A 17,845-nucleotide genomic window follows, 5' to 3' on the forward strand; every position below is an offset into this window, starting at 1 on the left:
CGAGTCGATTCGGGGTGGGATGATGATGGCGCCTCCTGTTGACGTGGCGGTCTGTGCCCCAAGCAGGGCGACGTGGGGGTTCCTCCGAAGCCGAGGTTGAGTCTGCCTTCTGTTGCCGTGGCCGAGCCCGAGCCGAGGGGTCGGGCGAGGCGGAAGTCGTTCGGCCGAGGTCAGGGCGGAGTCCGAGCCCTGGGGTCGGGCGAGGCGGAGTTTCGTCGTCTTCCGGGTTTTAGCCCGAGTCCGAGCCCTGGGGTCGGGCGGAGCGGAGTTCGCCGTCTTCCGGGTCTTAGCCCGAGTCCGAGCCCTGGGGTCGGGCGGAGCGGAGTTCGCCGTCTTCCGGGTCTTAGCCCGAGTCCGAGCCCTGGGGTCGGGCGGAGCGGAGTTCGCCGTCTTCCGGGTCTTAGCCCGAGTCCGAGCCCTGGGGTCGGGCGGAGCGGAGTTCGCCGTGGCGCCTTTGGCAAGGCCTGATTGCCTGTCAGACTTCACTCTGTCGAGTGGCACTGCAGTCGGAGTGGCGCAGGCGGCGCTGCCCTTATGTCAGACTGGCCAGTGGAGTGGTGGAGTGACGGCGGTCACTTCGGCTCTGCCGGGGGCGCGTGTCAGGATAGAGGTGTCAGGCCACCTTTGCGTTAAATGCCCCTGCAATTTGGTCAGTCGGTGTGGCGATTTAGTCAGGGTTGCTTCTGAGCGAAGCCAAGGCCTCGGGCGAGCCGGTGATGTGTCCGCCATAAAAAGGGGGGCCTCGGGCGAGACGGAAGTCTCTCGAGGTCGGCTGCCTTTGGCCGAGGCTAGGCTCGGGTGAAGCGTGATCGAGTCACTCGTGTGGACTGATCCCTGACTTAATCGTACCCATCAGGCCTTTGCAGCTTTATGCTGATGGGGGTTACCAGCTGAGAATTAGGCGTCTTGAGGGTACCCCTAATTATGGTCCCCGACAGCCCCCTAAGCCAGTGATGCTGTTTTTGGTCTCTAGTGACCTATAGCACACGACTTCATGCCTGAACATACTTCTTCACGTCTCTGGGTTCATCTCCTACGTTTTGGTCTCTTAGGCCACTAAGGTTATTTTGGCCTCTCGTGACTTATAACACATGTTTTCAACGTCGGACAACAATTTCTTGTCTCCTGCCCGCCACCCATGTTTAATTTTGGCCCCTAAGACTAGTAAGGTTGTTTTTAGTCTCTCGTGAGCTATAGCACACATTTTCATGGTTGAACAAACCATTTTATATGTTCCTGTTCCACCACCAACATTTTGGCCCCTTTAGCACGATACTCTTTGGCCTCCTGTGAGCTACAACTTACATTTCATGGCCAAACAACAAATTTCATGTCTCTGGTTTGGTCGATAGGCATTTTTGACCACCCTTAAGCTATTAGCACACATTTTTTATGACCGAACCGTCATTTTCATCTCCGGTTCGTCACCTACGTTTTCATACCCAAGGCCATCTCCAGCAGGCCGTATATTTAACCGTGTAAAGTACTGTTTTGCACTGTAGATTTCACTATTTGTAGAGTAAAATTTGAAATAGAGAGTGAGATAGAAAGTGTGATAGAGAGTCTGCTGCTGGAGATAGTCTAAAGCCTTAAAGTTGTACGGTTGAAACAAACACTCCGATAGCGGCCTGTAAGCGGAAATAGTTATGATTATTATTATGGGGGCCTAATTTACTAAGGCCCAAGACTGCCATGTAGAAAATTAGAATCTGTCTTGGCAGCCCACATAAAATCATTCACCCTCGGCCTTGGTATATTCTCCACGCGAGTCTCCCCATCTTCTTTTCCTCGCTTGCCCTAATTCCGCATCCCCGGCTGAGGCAGCAGCGGCGGCGCCGGCAGCGGCACCGGCTCACCAGCGGTAATCCAGCCTCACCTTCCCTCTCTATCCTCTCTCACGGTGATGCTCGCGCTCTCCGCGATTCGCGGTGAGAACTCACTCACGCTTAGGAACAAGAACAGAAGAAATCGCATCGTGGCCTAGGGTAGGTGCTCCCTGATTCGGATGCGTCCGAGAATCGTTCTTCACGATAGCTTCCATAATCCGTACTAGTTCTCGGTCGCTCGCTTAGATCTATAGGTTTAGCATGACGAGCGTGGGGATTGGTTCTGACAAAGGCGCGCGTCGTGTTTGTAAGGTGTAAAGTGTGCGCCTTCGCCTCTATTTTTCTCTGACTTATTTGATTTTACGGCGATGCGCACATGAGCACGTATTGGATTTGCCTGCATCCCTCCGGCCTCCACTAAGCACGCGCGGCAATGGACTCAATGAGCTTCGGCAATGCCCTTGTGCAGATACCAGGAAGAATGGGGAGGTACAGTCCCGCGTACAGCCCCCCGAGGAGAGGACATGGCGGCAGGGGAAGGAGCCCACCTCCCAGGAGAGGATATGGCGGTGGCCGTGGTGACCATGGCTCTGTCAGCCTCCTGGTCCGCAACATTCCATTGAGATGCAGGTATACAAACTCTGGCCTGGACACCCTCCCCCATTGTTTCATCGCACTGACTGTTAAATTTCTCTTCACATTTACATCAAACTTTGCAGGCCTGAGGAACTACGTGTCCCTTTCGAACGGTTCGGCCCTGTTCGGGATGTTTACCTGCCAAGAGATTATCACACTGGGTAAGTGTTAATTAGGCTAATAAATGGTTTCTTTTGTTGACATCCCTTCCCTTGTCGTTACATGTGCATGCCATGGTTGGATATATAAACATGTCCAGCCATTAGGGCTTGTTCGGTTAGGGGTTTATTGAGGGGGATTGGAGGGGATTAAATCTCTTCCTTCCTGTTTAGGATATCATTGCAGGGCTGAGGAATCCTGTTTCTTTTTCAATATACCATTTCTGGCCGTTACATTTGTATTCCTTTTTTTGTAACATCACCGGTGGAGGGACTCCCACCTGAACAAGGTTCAAGGCCAGGGATCGAACTGTGGCGAGCACAAGCCACTGCACTACAAAGTGCTTTTGCACCTTCCATGTTTGGATATAAACATCTCTAACCATTTGGGGTTCTACGAAAGTGTTTGGGGGCTTTCTGCTGCTTTTTAGGAGCTAGCATTTTTGGATCTTATATTTTGGCCATGATGTTGAAATTAAGACTGCTAAAAATGTTTGCATGCGACTGAAAGCTTTGCTTGGGCTGTACACTTTGCTGGATGTCTACACACTGTCACAGGCTCACGGATTGCACACATATACTTCATGATGGTGCAGTCAAAAAATGGACTGATTGTCGCAGCTTAGCAAATTAGCATAAAAAGAACTCAACCATTCCCTTTCTCTTCCTTTTATGCAGTTTCTGCATAATATAAAACATCATAGGATAGCTTAAGGCAAAACATGTGGAATAAGACTAGTAATACAACCATCTGTTGAACTTCACTAATTAATTTCCTGTGTATAGGATTTATTTACATTATATGATGATTCTTTCTTCTGGTACGAATTACTCTCTTCAAATTATTCTCAGGACTGTATTTTTGGTTGAAGTAAATACAAGCCCTGAACAATCCTAGTCGTTCATTTGCTTGGTGAGATAGAGTATTGTGAGAATGAAGTTCTTTTATCAAGACAAGATTCAATTTGTTAATTTCCTGAAGAGAAGAGGGTTTGACCGTGTCTTCCATGGGAATATATAATGAAGACAAGTTGGTCTCAAGAACTTTTCATGAGTTTTCAAACTCGAAGAAATTGAAGCAAATCACTTTACGAAGATGTATACAAGAAATTTTGGATCTAAGGGCTCCTAATCACTTTTTGAGGCTTGCTACTATTTGATGAACATGTTTGTAAGTTATTAGCTATGCTCTATGGAGAACTATAAATGATTCACCATAATAATATGAAAGCCTGGTAGTAACTCGTGAGGCACATACTATTTTTGATTGTTATGTGCCATCTTATTTGTTTACCAGTGCCATATTACTTACGAAGGCTTTTGTGATCATTCAGGGAGCCAAGAGGATTTGGGTTCGTGGAGTTCGTTGATGCTTATGACGCTTCTGAGGCACAGTACCACATGAATCGCCAGATGTTTGCTGGGCGTGAAATAACTGTTGTACTTGCTGCGGATACACGGAAAAGGCCTGAGGACATGCGTAGACGAACTGGACCAAGGTATGCCGATAAGCATTTGTTTTCTGGAAGCACTATCTGTATTTCACTTAAAATGACTGAAGTTGTACCTCTGCAGAGGTTATTCTGGTCATGAAGGGCGTCGTCCGAATCGTCATGGTAATCTAAGTTATTTGCTTTGTTTTGTCCTATTATTTGAGATGCATGGATGAATGATTGAGTATGCATCATATCTTTTTTAACTGTTGGTGTTTTATCTGGAGTGGGGGAGGGGATAAAAAAACTTATGTTTTGTTCATTTAAGTTTCATGATTGGCATTTTTTGTAATTCTATTGTATCATATCTTTTTTTATCTAAATTGCCTGTTTGAAGGTTGCATCTTCTGGTAGCAAAATGTGTTGTTGAAAACTGATGGTTTTGTAAGTTGTTTGAAAACTGACAAGTTGCTATCTTTCCTTAGGTGCAGGACGGTCCCGTTCTCGTTCATACTCGCGTTCCCGCTCACCACGCCCTCGTGGTCGTGGTAGATCACAGTATGTCTGCGAGTTTTGAGTCTCTTTGAATAAGTAATGGACCAACCATGATGTACAAGTGCAGTAACGTTCCTCGAAATGATGTTACCTATATTACAGGTCATACTCCCCTGCCCCGAAAAGGCGTGATGACTACTCTGCTTCCCCACCCCGGGCAAAGGAAGAGCACCCGAGGTCATCAAAACAGCCTAAAGAAAATAACAGGGATAGGAGGAGATCCTATACTCCTGATGATATAAATGATCGCCGTGGTGCAGACAATGGTCGTGATGAGTAAGTTCTGTTCCTTGACTGTTGGTACATGTCTATGGGTTAGTCTAGTTATGTTTTGAAGTAGTGATATTGTGCATCCTATTGAGTGGTTATTTTTGTTGAGAAACATCCCATCTGTAACATGCAACATTCATTTTGGGGTTGTTAAACTAAACATTTGTTTGACTAAGAAATGAGAAGTGGCCACTTCTTTGTGGAGGACATCAGGGAATAGTGCCTTTTATTTGTTTGAGTAATTTTGTAAAGCTTGATGTGAAGTGCCTTTTCCCGAGCAATACTGCTGTTGGACATCCCTTGTACAGTTGCACAATTAATGTATATTCAGGCACATTCTTTGCATTCTTTACAGGTGTATTTTATTTTATATGGTAAAATAGAATTCATTATATATACACAGCAGGAGTAGCTGCTTCAGATGGGTGTCTTTGTTGAATGGTAGTAACAGCTTGTTGTATGCTGATGACAGGAGGAAGAGGTCCCCAGCAGGCGAGGAGGATGAGGAGCCTCGGCGCGGTCATCATAGGTCACCCCGGCCAGCGTCCATGTCACCTCCTGGGTCACGGTCAAGGTCGGCGTCGCCTGCTATCAGCGACTGATGAATGTGGCGGCGATGGAACTGTTGGCCCCATGATTGGGGCGGTTTGTCAGACTCTTGTTATATCTGCTGCTAGGCTCTGTTTTGATTTTCCTCCGTGGATTGTTTGTGTATGTGGGGCTAAGTCCGGTGGTTGGTTTGCTCGGAATGAAATGAGTGGGTGGTGCGTTTGTCGGTGGAGACTCTGCTTGTAACCTGGTATGGTATTAGTGGCATTTGTTGCTGCTGTTTTAGGATGATGATGATGACCGTAATCATTGTGCACATTTATTACTGTTCCCGTTTTAAATCATAAAGCTTTGTCTGGTTTTAAATTATAAAATGTCTTGAGTTTTTTTTAAAGATTCGTGGCCTTTGCTATACAATTACAATATGTCTATACTAGCTCTGTATCTAGAACAGCCAAGGAGTTGAGAATGGAAAGCATAGATATCTCTCTGTTGATGGGTTTGGCCGGGCCCAAGCAAGTCTTAAAATGTGCAGTCGTTGTATGGTTTTGGATGAGCAAATGGATTGTGGATTGATGCAGCAGAGTTTGGAGATCGTCTTGTGGTCACCACTAGACATGTTGATCCTTTCAATTATGAGTCTTCTCATTAATCACTTCTCGTTAATTAATTGATAAAGATACACGTCACACGTTGACGAGACCCAGAATGATTTTATTACTAAATTGCAGATGCTTCTTTTTCTCTCTATTTTTGCGCATCACATCAGTGCCCTTCGGCCCATGACCTGTCGAAGACAAAACATTAGAAAATTCCATATATTTCATAGTAACAAATACTAGAACGAAAGGTTTAGTAGTTAATGATGGATTATTTTACCTGCTGGTGGTGATGAAGAGAAGCAGGAGGAAGTTCACAGAGGCCATGAAGCGCCAGGATCTTAGAGATGCTGTACTTGTCCTTCTCGTCGTTTGTGAGCAGGAGGACAACATAGTCCATGTCTCTGTTCTCAACCGCCCTAACAGCATCGCAGCAGGGGCTATGCCGGGACACAACATAGATGGGGTAGCCGAGACGGATGAACCGGTCGCATTCCTCTAGGATCTTGTCCTTCTGTTCTTTGCTCACTGATGGCTTACCACTCACGAGGAGGCTGGGACTGGGAGAAGAAACCACTACAAGGACTAGGAGAGCGGCTACTTGCTTAGACGGAAACATCGATCTCTTATTATCGCAGTGCAGATCTCCGCAGCTAGTGATCGAGGTATAAACATGGCACACCATCTCCTAATATATATATAATAGCAGCTGCCAACTCTTGTGTCAATTTAATGCTCGAATCTGCTGATAGGATATGAATATCAAAGACTGGCAGTCCTATGTTGAGAGCCAGATATGCCACAATTTATTTATCCTATGTTCAGAGCAGCGCCGATATGATAGAATTTATGGACGCAGGCATAAGAATAGCAATCACGAATTTATGAGTTCAATGTTTGGATGCTAAGGATATTATTATTTCCATCATGAGCACTAACTGATTGCTATTGTACTAGTTGTTAGTGATAACCTGGAATATTTGTGTGTTATATTTCGTTGAGCAGCAGGATTACAATATATATATAGACCTCTACCAGATTGTGTTTCACCTAATTTACAGAAACAATGATTAGAGAGGCAATCAGAGAAAGAATCACCCATCAAAACCTAATTAGGGCAATCAACCAACACATGACATAGAAGGGGATCACCTAATTAGGGGCAATCATCCATCACCTAAGGGCTAGTTTGGAAACTCAAATCCCATTCGGGAATGAAGGAGATTGTAGAGGAAATTAGTTCATTTCCACCTAAATCTCCTCCAATCCCGAAGGGGATTTGAGGTTCCCAAAGTAGCCTCCACAGTCAAAACGTCGATGGCGCAAACGTTAAGATTGGAGCGAAACTCGAAGAAGACAAAAGTGGGCAACCCCATGATGAAGATGTCTGCAAACTGAGACGTCCTTGGGATATGAAGAACACGAACAACACCAATGCCAACACGCTCGCGGACGAAGTGTAGATCAATCTCGATATGCTTCGTGCGCTGATGCTGAACCGGGTTAGTGGACAAGTAGACAGCGCTGATATTGTCACAATAAACTAAGAGCCCTTTGTCGAGGGACTGTGAAGCTGGTGTGGTGCGCCTTGATGTCCAGGCGGACGTCCGCCGCGCTGCTGTCCAGTGGGCCGGGTCAAATCGTGATTTTCTCGATCCATGGATTGTACAACGAAGGCCAAGGCGACTAAGCCTTGCCTCCTCCACTATTGTTGGGGTGACGCTTAGTAGCAGAGGAGCCCCAGCCATGGGTGTTGCTCGTGGGTCGGTTGGTACCACCATCGGGCGCCGTGACACTTCGAGGAGAAGGGGCGGTGAAGGAAGCATTGGTGCCGACGATGAGGGCGGTGGTCGGAGGCGGAGGAGGCGCGCTGGAGTCGATCTCCTCAAGGATGAGATCATTACAAACGTCGGTGAAGGAGGGGAACGGATTCGAGTGCTTGAAGTGGACCTTTATGTGGGCAAACCTCTCATTCAGACCACACAACACGTTTAGGACAAGGGTACGGTCATGGATGACCTCACCAAGATCACCAAGGGCCTCGTCCATCCCCTTCATCTTGCGTCAATAGACAATAGTCGCTGACGAAGAGATCGCCTACATGAAGACATGGAACTCGGCGTCGAGACGAAGTGTGCGAGCTTCGCGATTGCCGAGGAATTGCTCCTCGATGGCAAGCCAGGCGCGGCGCAGTGCCACCAGAGGTGCGAGGAGGCTCCATCAACTCGGGGGAGAGTGTGCCTAGCATCCAGGACAAAACGACGACATTCATGCACCATCCAGATGGCGTGGCGGGGTAGGCATCGGCGAGGACATGGTCGGTGAGGGCGTACCATTCTAGGCGAGCAGAACAAGATTGCGCCAACGATTGTAGTGGGGAGAAAGGGGATCCAAAATCACGGGTACAAGGACACGAAGGTTCTGGATCTCCAGTAGTCCTAAAAATCTGATATTCTGAATCTGCATGTTTTAGCTAGCTAGAACTCCTTCTGAATCGATCAATTGCGGCGTAAGAAACTTATATACTACAAGTATTATAATAAGAAGTCCGGTTTTAGTATATATATAGTATCAAATCATATCATCGTGGACCAATTAATATATGGTTACAGCAGATGCAATCGGATCAACCAACATGCAGGTAGACACACGTACGTACATGAGCACAAAGACTGACGCCAAACATGCAGAGAGAGATAGCAAACTGAAGAACTCTGTTTCTCTCTCTCTCACACACACCACACAATACCTATGTATGGCAGCCAGCTCGGCCTCGCTTATTATTGTTCAACCACCACCACAAGCTAGATAGATAATAATCATATCCATGGTCGTCGATCGATGTGATCAGCAGTTGCAGGGGTCGCACTTGCAGTTGCCACCGCAGCTGCAGCCGTGGGCGGCCTCGCCGGACTCCGCCGCGGCCTCGACGAACTCGGGCGCGGCCTTCTTCTCCGGGGCCACGCCGAGGACGACGGTGGCCTGCGCGGCGGTGCTCGTCTCCTCCAGGTCAGGGTACTTCTTGCTGAAAAGGACAGCGCGCAAATGGATTGAACTACTCGATCCAAATTAACTTTGTTCTTGTCTGTTTGTTTGTTTGTTTTGCAATGGAAAAAATAAATAAATGGAAATTAACTAGACAAGAAGAAGGCTGGAGAAATTAATCATGCACGGTGCACTTATATATTATCATATATATTACCCGCACTTGCAGCTTGAGCCGCAGCCGCAGCTTGATCCGCAGTTGCAAGACATCCTCGACCTTGTGGTGCAAAAGAAGCTCGATCTCTTCAAGAATCAATGAAACAAGTCGTCTTATTTGCTTGGCTGAGCTTGAGCACCATGGACACCTCTTTTTATAGCAAGTGAGGATGGATCATCGATGGAGGCATGATGTATGGGCAACGCGCCGTGGCACCACGCCATAGGCTCTTGCTTGCAAGAACCGGTCCAATGCCCCACTTGTCTCCTGATCGAAGAATTATTCTTGCCTGGAATATTACGTCCATTTCGATTTAGTAATCCAGTTCGTCCTAGCTTTATTCTTTATTTATAAGTAATACTTTGCCTGTCCTTATTAAATATAAAAGACCCGGTTAACTTGTAGCTAGCTATGCTATTAACAACCCCATACGACCTCTAGCCAAGCATGCATGCATTAGACTGAATGCTAGTTTGAGAGCCATAAAATCGGAAGGGTTGGAGGAGTTAAAATACAAATACACTACTTATTTAAAATTAAATAAGGAGAGGATTTTAGCCTCTTTAATCTCCTATAGTTTTTGGACTCTCAAACTAGCCCTCCTGAGTGCGGAAAATTGCTCGCACCAATGTACAAGTTGACTAGCTACCTCAATTGGCTGACGAATTCCCTGAATTATTGCATGCCACGTCTCTTTCAGCCTGAAAGCTACAGCCACTGAAAAATATGCCCGCCGTTGCTTTCATTCGTCTCAGCAAAGCCACACTAAAACAAGCTATACATATACTATGCATGCCGTGCTTGACTTTTTCATCGTTCTGATCTGATGGAAGGATGGACGCCATTGACACACACCAAACACGCGTCCGTTTTTCTTCTCTCATTTCTAGCTAGGAGCATCATCATCACGCCGATATATAAACTAGAGGCCACTATCTTCCTGTTGCCGGCAAGAAATTGGCCTAGCTTGCTTCTTCTTCTTGTCCAAGTTTCTTCTGCCCGACGACAAATATCTCTACTTAATTTATTCTTACAATAAACTGGTGGAGGAGATGCTGTTATGGGCCCGACGACAATCATATATGGAGGCCTTAACTGCGGCCTGACAACCAACCAAATGGGCTCGCTCCACGCATGATGGACCTTCTTACGACGGCCGTTAGTAATACTCCGATCATATGCAGACACAAATGCATCCTTTGTACTTTCTCTCTCTCTCTATATATATATATCTACTATATTAAAGCACCCGTTTTGACGGTTGTCCTGCGTCGATTTTCTTTAGAATCAACCCACACTCCTATAATCTCTTCTCTACTACTATAATAGAAGAGTTTCTTGCGTCCTGATTTTAGTGTGTCCTCCTCCTCCACTAACCTTCGTAAGTCGTCGTGCTTTCCCGCGTCTACGAAACACACTCCCGCACACTACGTGTATAAACCGTCTCCGCACGCCACACGCCTTCCTCCGCCCGTTATCGCAACCTTAGAGCACGTCGTAAGGATAAGTCCCCGTAAACTCCGCGCCGAGCGATGCAAGGATAGGACCTGTGAACTCCGCGTCGAGTGACCCGCCACGTCGTAACCTCCGATAGCGTGCCTGCCACAGCGTCGGTCGCTATAAATTTCTGGCCTCTCGCTCTCCGCGTCAGCGCAACGAAAATGGTTACCACTACCAGCAGCAGGGCTCGGATCTTTCTAGGTGGCGGGCTCTTCAGAGACTCATGTCGTCAGTCTGGTGCTGGCGTCCGACTGTTTGCCATGACATGTCGAGGTCGGACGAGGACACAGAGACATGCTGGTCGGTGGCTGCGACCACGGGCTCCCTCGTTGTGGCGCCGACGAGGAGGAGGCTGTAGTCGAGCGGCATGGCGAGGGTGTTGTTCCGCGTAGGGAGGCGCTTTCCGCTCTACATCACGCCCCATCATTCCATGGTAGTTAAGGTACCCGTACCACCAACTCTTTGACTCTAACGATCAATCGATCTGCTTAGGCTGGAAAGGTCTCAATTGGTAGCTATAGGTGGAGTGCTGGCGGTACTAATGCGAAACAGAGCTTGGGAGTCAGATTGGTGCATATGGGGTGAGCGATCGGGTGCTTGCTTGCTCATTTCTAAATTGATGGAGCAGGGAATTGAGTTATCCGTGTTTATAGCGGCGACGACGGTTACAAGGATGCATGTCATGCATTTGTGGAATTGCAGCAGCCTTCGTTGAGTCTTGGAGAGCTACTTCTACGGTCATGATCTGAAGAAGTTTCTCAAAGCGTGAACATCTCTTAGCTTGTAAGATGATTCTAATTTACAGATGTTTCCATTTCGATATTAATCTTATTCTGTTAACAACATATTTTCTTAAATAACATCATGTTTAGCTTCACAAATATGCTTAGTATTTTTTTACATACATATATTTTCAATCAGTAGTTATACCAAATTTGCAAATTAAGGCATGTTAGAGGAAGATACATCATGAAAAATAGAATAACTAAAAATTCCAAACACAATGGCTTTTGGGCGTTTAACTTCTCTATACTTCACAGCCCGTCGCAGAAGTATTGTTGGATCGTTGTGGTCTCCATCCTCTTACAATTGTTGTCATGTGCAAGCTTTGACGAAGGAAACTAGAGCGAAAAAATGGGAGAAAACCATATCCAACCTTCCAACATATGCAACTTGTGCACTTGGTCTAGTTTTATACGTCAATGAAAAAGATATAGATATACCATGAGAACAAAAACCCATCAGTAATAGAAGAGGGGAAATGGTCTCAGCCTCTCAGGGAAACACATATGGGAGTAGGACAACTGCAAAGGCACAACTAGGGATGTCAACCGGTACATACTCATCGGGTAGTACCATTCCATACCCGTACCCATAAAAATACTATATCCGTCAGGTTACCCATATATACTCGTGGGTATAAAATCATACCCATACACGTACTCACACAAGTAATTTTAATCCGTACCCGCTAGGAAAGTCTTAAAGTCCAATACACTAATCACTCAAAATATTAAATAAACATACAAAAATAAGTTTAACTTCACGTACATCAAATCATATGATTACCAGTGCCGGTCCTGGCGGGGGTCGAGCAGTGCCCCCGACCAGGGCCCCCAAATTAATGGGGCCTCACTTTAGTTACTAAATAACAGTATATATACAGTCATATAGCGTATATTGTTTATATATGTCTGTTGGCTCTACAAAACTTTTAAAGACCTAATTATAAGTCAACAACACGGCAACAACAAGCAAGGAGAATTAGACGTAACCCATTAATCTTGATTTCTATATTCTAGTAGTAGTACTTCGTAATCTCAGGCCCATCTGACTAGGCTCTCAGTCGCAAACAGACAGGCGGTCGTGCCGTCTCCTCTCGGTAGCCAACACACGACATTGGGTACGACAACGCTTTTGTCTTTCCCTACATAGCGAACACGAAACTAACATGACATGATCGATTGATCTCACAACGTATTACATCTATTTGATCATTGTTCGAGGTAACCTTCTTTTGAGTCATTTGGACACATATATACCCCATTTTTCTACGAGATGTTATGTTATATTTTAGTTACTTTGTATTTAATGTGAACAACGTTTTCAAATATACATAAATATTTATTAATAATATATATATGCACTATAATTATGTGTAATAATTAATATTATCAAGGGCCTCCATTATAAGTCTTGTTCCGGGCCTCTAAAATGTCAGGACCGGCACTGATGATTACATAACTTGGTAGTTAAACAAATAATAGCTAGAGAAGAGTTTTATTTTAATTAAGATAGGCTCTATTAGATGATTATAATAATATTGATGTGGTTATATTTTACCTATGAGTAGACCGGTATGGGTAGTATCAATCCATATCCGTCTACCCAATGGGTAGGTTCTTGCCCATTAACATACCCGTGGCGGCTGGAGATATCATCCCGTATCCGTCTTTGTATGGGGGTAAAACCGTCGGTTATTCGGGTTTCCGTTATGTATTGCCATCGTCTATGCACTGCATTTCCCTTCCTCACCTCCGGCGCAAAACCGCAGCAGTAGGATCCCAGCCGGTCGGCCGCCCAGGATGCCGGAGCCTGCGTCCCCGCCCTCAGCGGCGGGAGCCGGCCGCCACATATCCACTCCACATCAACAAGGGAGTGGAGAATGCTCCCGGCGCCTCTTCGATCTCGACCTCCGGCCGGCCTCATGTGGGAGACGAGGGACGATGGGCTCCCTTCCCTCAGCGTCAGCGGTGAGTTCTAAGCCCAAAAGGTATTTCAGAGTTGGGCTTTGGACGATATGCAGCAGAAAGGGAACCTAGGTCGTCCCGACTCTCTTCTTCCTACTTCCTCAAAACAATTAGTGCGAGAATCCTACTAAGTCAAGTCCTCGAGTATTTTAGTATCGACTAACACTCAATTTTTTTTCACGAATCAACGGAAGACAAATTTTTTTAGAAAAGGGAAGCTTTATTCAGAAGTCTAGGATATAAAAACAAACTCTCAAAAACGGCCACCCATGTTTGGGTGGATCTCCACTGCTGATACCGATGCTGATGGTTCTTTTTCTAGTTTATTAGCATGGTGATAGCCCAATCGATTATCGTTCATTCCTTTTGTAGTTTATTACTATTATTATTGATGACGCCTGTTTCTGACCACTCCTTTCGGCCGGCCAAATTAACTCTGGAATTTATTCCATGCCTTCCTCGGCCCTGTTTGTTCTGCATGTCTTCAAAGGGTTGTGACCCCATATAGCCGGATGTCAGTCAATTCATCCATGGCGATCAATCCATTCCTCGAGCAGGCCAAGGTTCTTCTCTGGGTTTTGAGGTAGGGACGTAAACGTCTGCTGGCTTTATATTTTCAGAAATTTATGCTTTATATTTTCAGAATCACTGAAACAGGCATGGTCTACACTAATATCACAGTTTTGAGTGTCCACATCCTGTGTATTTCGATTTCGTTTCCCTTTTCTTTTTTATTAGCCTCTAACGGTTAAGGATTTTTAGGTGAAATATTGATCAGTTGCATTCTGTAACCTGCAAGAAGGTTTAATCGGTGAACCATTGTAATGTTTGGCTTCAGGAAGGACCCATCTGCGATGCTCATCTAATTAAGGTTACCTGGTCATCTTGCTACTCGGTCGCCTACAGGATCGGATAGCTTACTCTATCTATAATCACACCGAGCAAACTGTCCATCCTAGCTACAATGGGTAGCACGCACAAGGAAGAAGTAGGTGTCCTGGAGGAAATACTTGACGGGAGAAAAGAGCCGAGGAAGCTATCTTTATCAGTTCTAAAACACATCACAAATGACTTCTCGCACGAGCGAATAATCGGTTATGGTGGGTGCGGAGAGGTTTACAAGGTAATAAAATTAAACACTTCTTTATAGCAGCACCAGCAGCTGCCATGGTTCTTCTTCTTCACAGAAATAAAGCACTAAATTTGGTTCCGTGCATGCTATGTATGGCCATATTCTCACGAAAGAAGATGAACAGGGCATCCTGCAAAACGGAAGCGTCGCTGTGAAGAAAATCTTCAGCAACCTAAATGTTGAAGATAAGGAATTTGATCGAGAGATTCAGAGCATGATGCAGGTGAAGCATCCAAACGTAGTGCGGTTTATTGGCTACTGTTCTAACACAGAGCATGAACTGATGAGAAAAGAAGGCAAGTATATTAAGGTCGAGGTGCGAGAAAGGCTGCTCTGTTTCGAGCATATCAGCAACGGAAGCCTCCGCAGCCACATTACAGGTATGTTTATTGCCTGTCTCCATTTGATGATACATACGTATACCATTAGCACACTCGAGTGAAAGAAGAGTTCATATTTTTTATTCCACTATTAGATGGACTAAGAGGGCTTGAATGGCACGCACGGTATAAAATAATTAAGGGAATTTGTGAGGGCCTACATCATCTTCACATGGAAAAAAACATCATTCACATGGATCTTAAACCTGCCAACATACTAGTACATGATCAAATGGTACCAAAGATTGCAGACTTTGGTCTATCAAGGCTGGCTGAAGTATCACGTACTATGAGCAATGAACGGCTTTTATCCCTGTAAGTTAAACATATATATAATAATATACAGAGAGGGAGATATAGACAGTTCATTGCTTATACTGAAATTTGATTCTTCGTTATGCCATAATGTTGCCCTTGTCGTCGTCGTCATCATCGTATTGTCATGCAGAGGATACTGCGCTCCAGAATACCAATACCATGGCAAAATGTCCCTTAAGTCTGACATCTATAGTTTAGGTGTCATAATGCTGGAGCTGGTGACCGGGAGCAAGGAGGAGCCGGACATTACTAATGTAAGTCTCACTATTCAGAACTACACTTAAATCTGAAATAGTTGCGTTCACAGCATTGTTAAATGGCATCATGAAAAGGTACTTCGACGGTGGAGCCATAGGTGGAAAAAATCAGGACAGCGTACACCATCATTTCAACGCCATCAAGTGAGTAAATGCATAGGTTTGGCTAAGAGATGCAAAGAAGTAGAACCAACAAGAAGGCCTTCTATATGTGATATACTTGCTGCCCTAGGCAAAATGGAAGATATGAATTGCAGTGATCAACAAGTGGACGAGGTAAGCTCATAGAATAGGTACTGTCGTATACATTATTTTTGATTATCTAATGCTACTTAGCTAATTGATTGATTGATGTGCATTGTCTGCTGCCTCTCCATACATTCACAGGAAGTCACTTATCTGGAGGACATGCTAGGAATCGAGCCTCTTGATCTGCATTTCCTAGTCGAACCTACCAAGCAGATATCCTGCTCAGTCCATCTGACCAACGCTACGAATGACTGTTTCGCCTTCATTGTTCAGACGACGAACCCGAAGCAGTACTGCATACAGCCGGACAGAGGCGTCGTTCCACCACGATCTGAGTGTAGTGTTGCCATCGTATTATCGCAAGAACCGACGCATAATAAGCGATGCAGCATGGAGGACGAGCTAAGCGTGCAGAGCACCAGAGTGGATGAGGGTGTGACAGCTGCGGATGTGAGTGAAGCGTTGTTCACTGGAAAGGAAGATAGAACGGTCGATCACGTGAGCCTGATGGTCGGTTTCGACATGTCGCCATCGCCACCTGAGGAACAAACGGAGGACTTCACGTTTGCACCACTGGCGTCGTTGTACGACGAGGAGCCACAGTTAAGCGCGGCGAAGGTATCAGTATGGACATCCAATCAGGTGCGTGTGTGTGCTTTCTCGCTCTGGATTCCTTCGCCTGATTGGATCATGCATGACTCGCTCTCAGAGTGCGCGTTTACAGTTGGGGCGTTCTGGTCGCTTCTCTAAGAAGAAGCTAGTGTCTATTCTGAAATCCTGGCGAGCAAGATTAAAGGTAACCCTGACGTACGTGTGTTATTTTTTTTCCATAAAAATTATTCTGTAAATCAGCACGCTTGATTGTTGGGATCCCGCGTTATGTGGTATGATTCTTGGAATAAACTAAGCCAGATTTTCGTTGTTGTTGGATTCCTCACAATTAACCTACTACGTGCAGGTATCATCCCATAAGAAACTCGAGACTCCAAAGCATGACTGTGAGATTCCTGAAGCTGTAGAGCATGAAGAAGTTGCCGCGCCCAGGTGTCCCAAAGGACCACTGCCACAGCGCGATCTTTCTCCACTGGGCGAAGCATGTTCTAGGATGAACATGACGGCGATCCATGAGATCCTAGTGAACAGACATTACAGAGATGATGACCTAGACCCAAACGTGGTACGTATACACTGGCGCACGCAGCATGCATTACATTACTGTAAGACACAACTGCTAGCTACTAGGAAATAAATTAAACGTGGTTGCATTGCAGCCGTCGCTCGAGGAATGGACACAGCAGAGCAGGGATATGTTGGATGATAGGAAACGTGGGGACTTCACTTTTCGTGATAAAGATTTCCGAGCAGCCATAGACTGGTATACCAAGGTCGTATTGTATTTGATATGATGATGATAAAGAAAGACTTGATTTCATGTTCTGCAACCAACCAACGAACGAAGTCAACGAACACACGTAACTAATAATCTGTTTTTTTTTGGTCTTGGTTCAGTGTATGGATGTGGGGCCAAAGAAGGCGTCACCAACAGTTCTCGTTCGACGCAGTTGCTGCCACCTCATGTGCGGCAACCTGGACGCCGCCCTCCGCGATGCAATGCAAGCGCAGCGTCAGTATCCCGACTGCCCAACCTCACTGTACATGCAAGCAGTGGCACTTTCAAAGCTAGGGATGCATAGTCAAGCCATGGGCATGCTGATTGAGGCGTCGGAGATGGAAGCGAATCAGAAAAAGACCCGAAAAGCAGCTTAAGAAGACTCAACATGGGCGAAACCTATATACCTTCGTTTTGTTTCTGTAAGCTATTCTTGATTGTTGTATCTGCTTGCCAAATTGTCTAGGTTGGAGTGGAATTGGGAAGCTTTACCTCTTGGGGATAATGCATTTCTTGTTGTATTCCCCTCTGAGGATGAAATGCTCCGTATGGCTGATATTGAGTATAAGCTCAAGAGTGGAATTTCTATTCATATGGATTAGGCCTGGAGATGCTAATCCGGCCTATTTTTTTTGGATGAG

At 45.6% G+C, this 17,845-nt stretch overlaps 4 protein-coding genes across 29 annotated transcripts; 2 read left to right on the forward strand and 2 right to left on the reverse strand.

The window, feature by feature from the left end:
- The first annotated feature begins 1,610 nt into the window (after window positions 1–1,610).
- LOC100193775 (uncharacterized) lies at window positions 1,611–5,818 on the forward strand. 4 transcript variants are annotated; one of them, XM_035966673.1, is made up of 8 exons: window positions 1,611–1,861; window positions 2,296–2,456; window positions 2,546–2,623; window positions 3,955–4,119; window positions 4,196–4,236; window positions 4,545–4,611; window positions 4,711–4,884; window positions 5,351–5,801. In XM_035966673.1, the coding sequence occupies exons 2-8, from the start codon at window positions 2,308–2,310 to the stop codon at window positions 5,478–5,480; spliced, it is 804 nt and encodes a 267-aa protein (XP_035822566.1). In that variant the 5' UTR covers window positions 1,611–1,861; window positions 2,296–2,307; the 3' UTR covers window positions 5,481–5,801. The 4 variants fall into 4 exon arrangements, with proteins under 4 accessions (XP_035822566.1, XP_023157925.1, XP_023157926.1 ...); XM_023302157.2 differs by having other exon boundaries at window positions 1,763–1,985; window positions 4,539–4,611; XM_023302158.2 differs by having other exon boundaries at window positions 1,763–1,985.
- Window positions 5,819–6,060: 242 nt separating this feature from the next.
- Window positions 6,061–8,166, reverse strand: LOC103652675 (uncharacterized). Its single transcript, XM_008679616.4, has 2 exons — window positions 6,307–8,166; window positions 6,061–6,214 (listed from the first exon to the last, which is right to left on the reverse strand). The coding sequence occupies exons 1-2, from the start codon at window positions 6,709–6,711 to the stop codon at window positions 6,188–6,190; spliced, it is 432 nt and encodes a 143-aa protein (XP_008677838.1). The 5' UTR covers window positions 6,712–8,166; the 3' UTR covers window positions 6,061–6,187.
- A 419-nt stretch (window positions 8,167–8,585) lies between these two features.
- On the reverse strand, window positions 8,586–9,338 carry LOC542432 (metallothionein 1). Its single transcript, NM_001111995.2, has 2 exons — window positions 9,229–9,338; window positions 8,586–9,051 (listed from the first exon to the last, which is right to left on the reverse strand). The coding sequence occupies exons 1-2, from the start codon at window positions 9,279–9,281 to the stop codon at window positions 8,874–8,876; spliced, it is 231 nt and encodes a 76-aa protein (NP_001105465.2). The 5' UTR covers window positions 9,282–9,338; the 3' UTR covers window positions 8,586–8,873.
- A 2,163-nt stretch (window positions 9,339–11,501) lies between these two features.
- On the forward strand, window positions 11,502–17,844 carry LOC103652674 (serine/threonine-protein kinase Nek10). Of its 23 annotated transcripts, none has more exons than XM_008679607.3 (12): window positions 11,544–13,481; window positions 13,969–14,061; window positions 14,317–14,601; window positions 14,735–14,990; window positions 15,086–15,305; window positions 15,439–15,562; window positions 15,641–15,841; window positions 15,953–16,456; window positions 16,524–16,610; window positions 16,773–16,991; window positions 17,086–17,199; window positions 17,324–17,844. In XM_008679607.3, exons 3-12 carry the CDS (start codon window positions 14,443–14,445, stop codon window positions 17,579–17,581), a joined length of 2,142 nt encoding a protein of 713 aa, XP_008677829.1. In that variant the 5' UTR covers window positions 11,544–13,481; window positions 13,969–14,061; window positions 14,317–14,442; the 3' UTR covers window positions 17,582–17,844. The 23 variants fall into 23 exon arrangements, 22 of the variants coding, with proteins under 22 accessions (XP_008677828.1, XP_008677833.1, XP_008677831.1 ...); XM_035967135.1 differs by having other exon boundaries at window positions 13,227–13,481; window positions 16,539–16,610; XM_035967137.1 differs by having other exon boundaries at window positions 13,261–13,481; window positions 15,953–16,432.
- Window position 17,845: the final 1 nt, after the last annotated feature.

The sequence above is a fragment of the Zea mays genome, chromosome 4, assembly GCF_902167145.1.
Source record: "Zea mays cultivar B73 chromosome 4, Zm-B73-REFERENCE-NAM-5.0, whole genome shotgun sequence".
Classification (NCBI taxonomy): Eukaryota; Viridiplantae; Streptophyta; class Magnoliopsida; order Poales; family Poaceae; genus Zea; species Zea mays.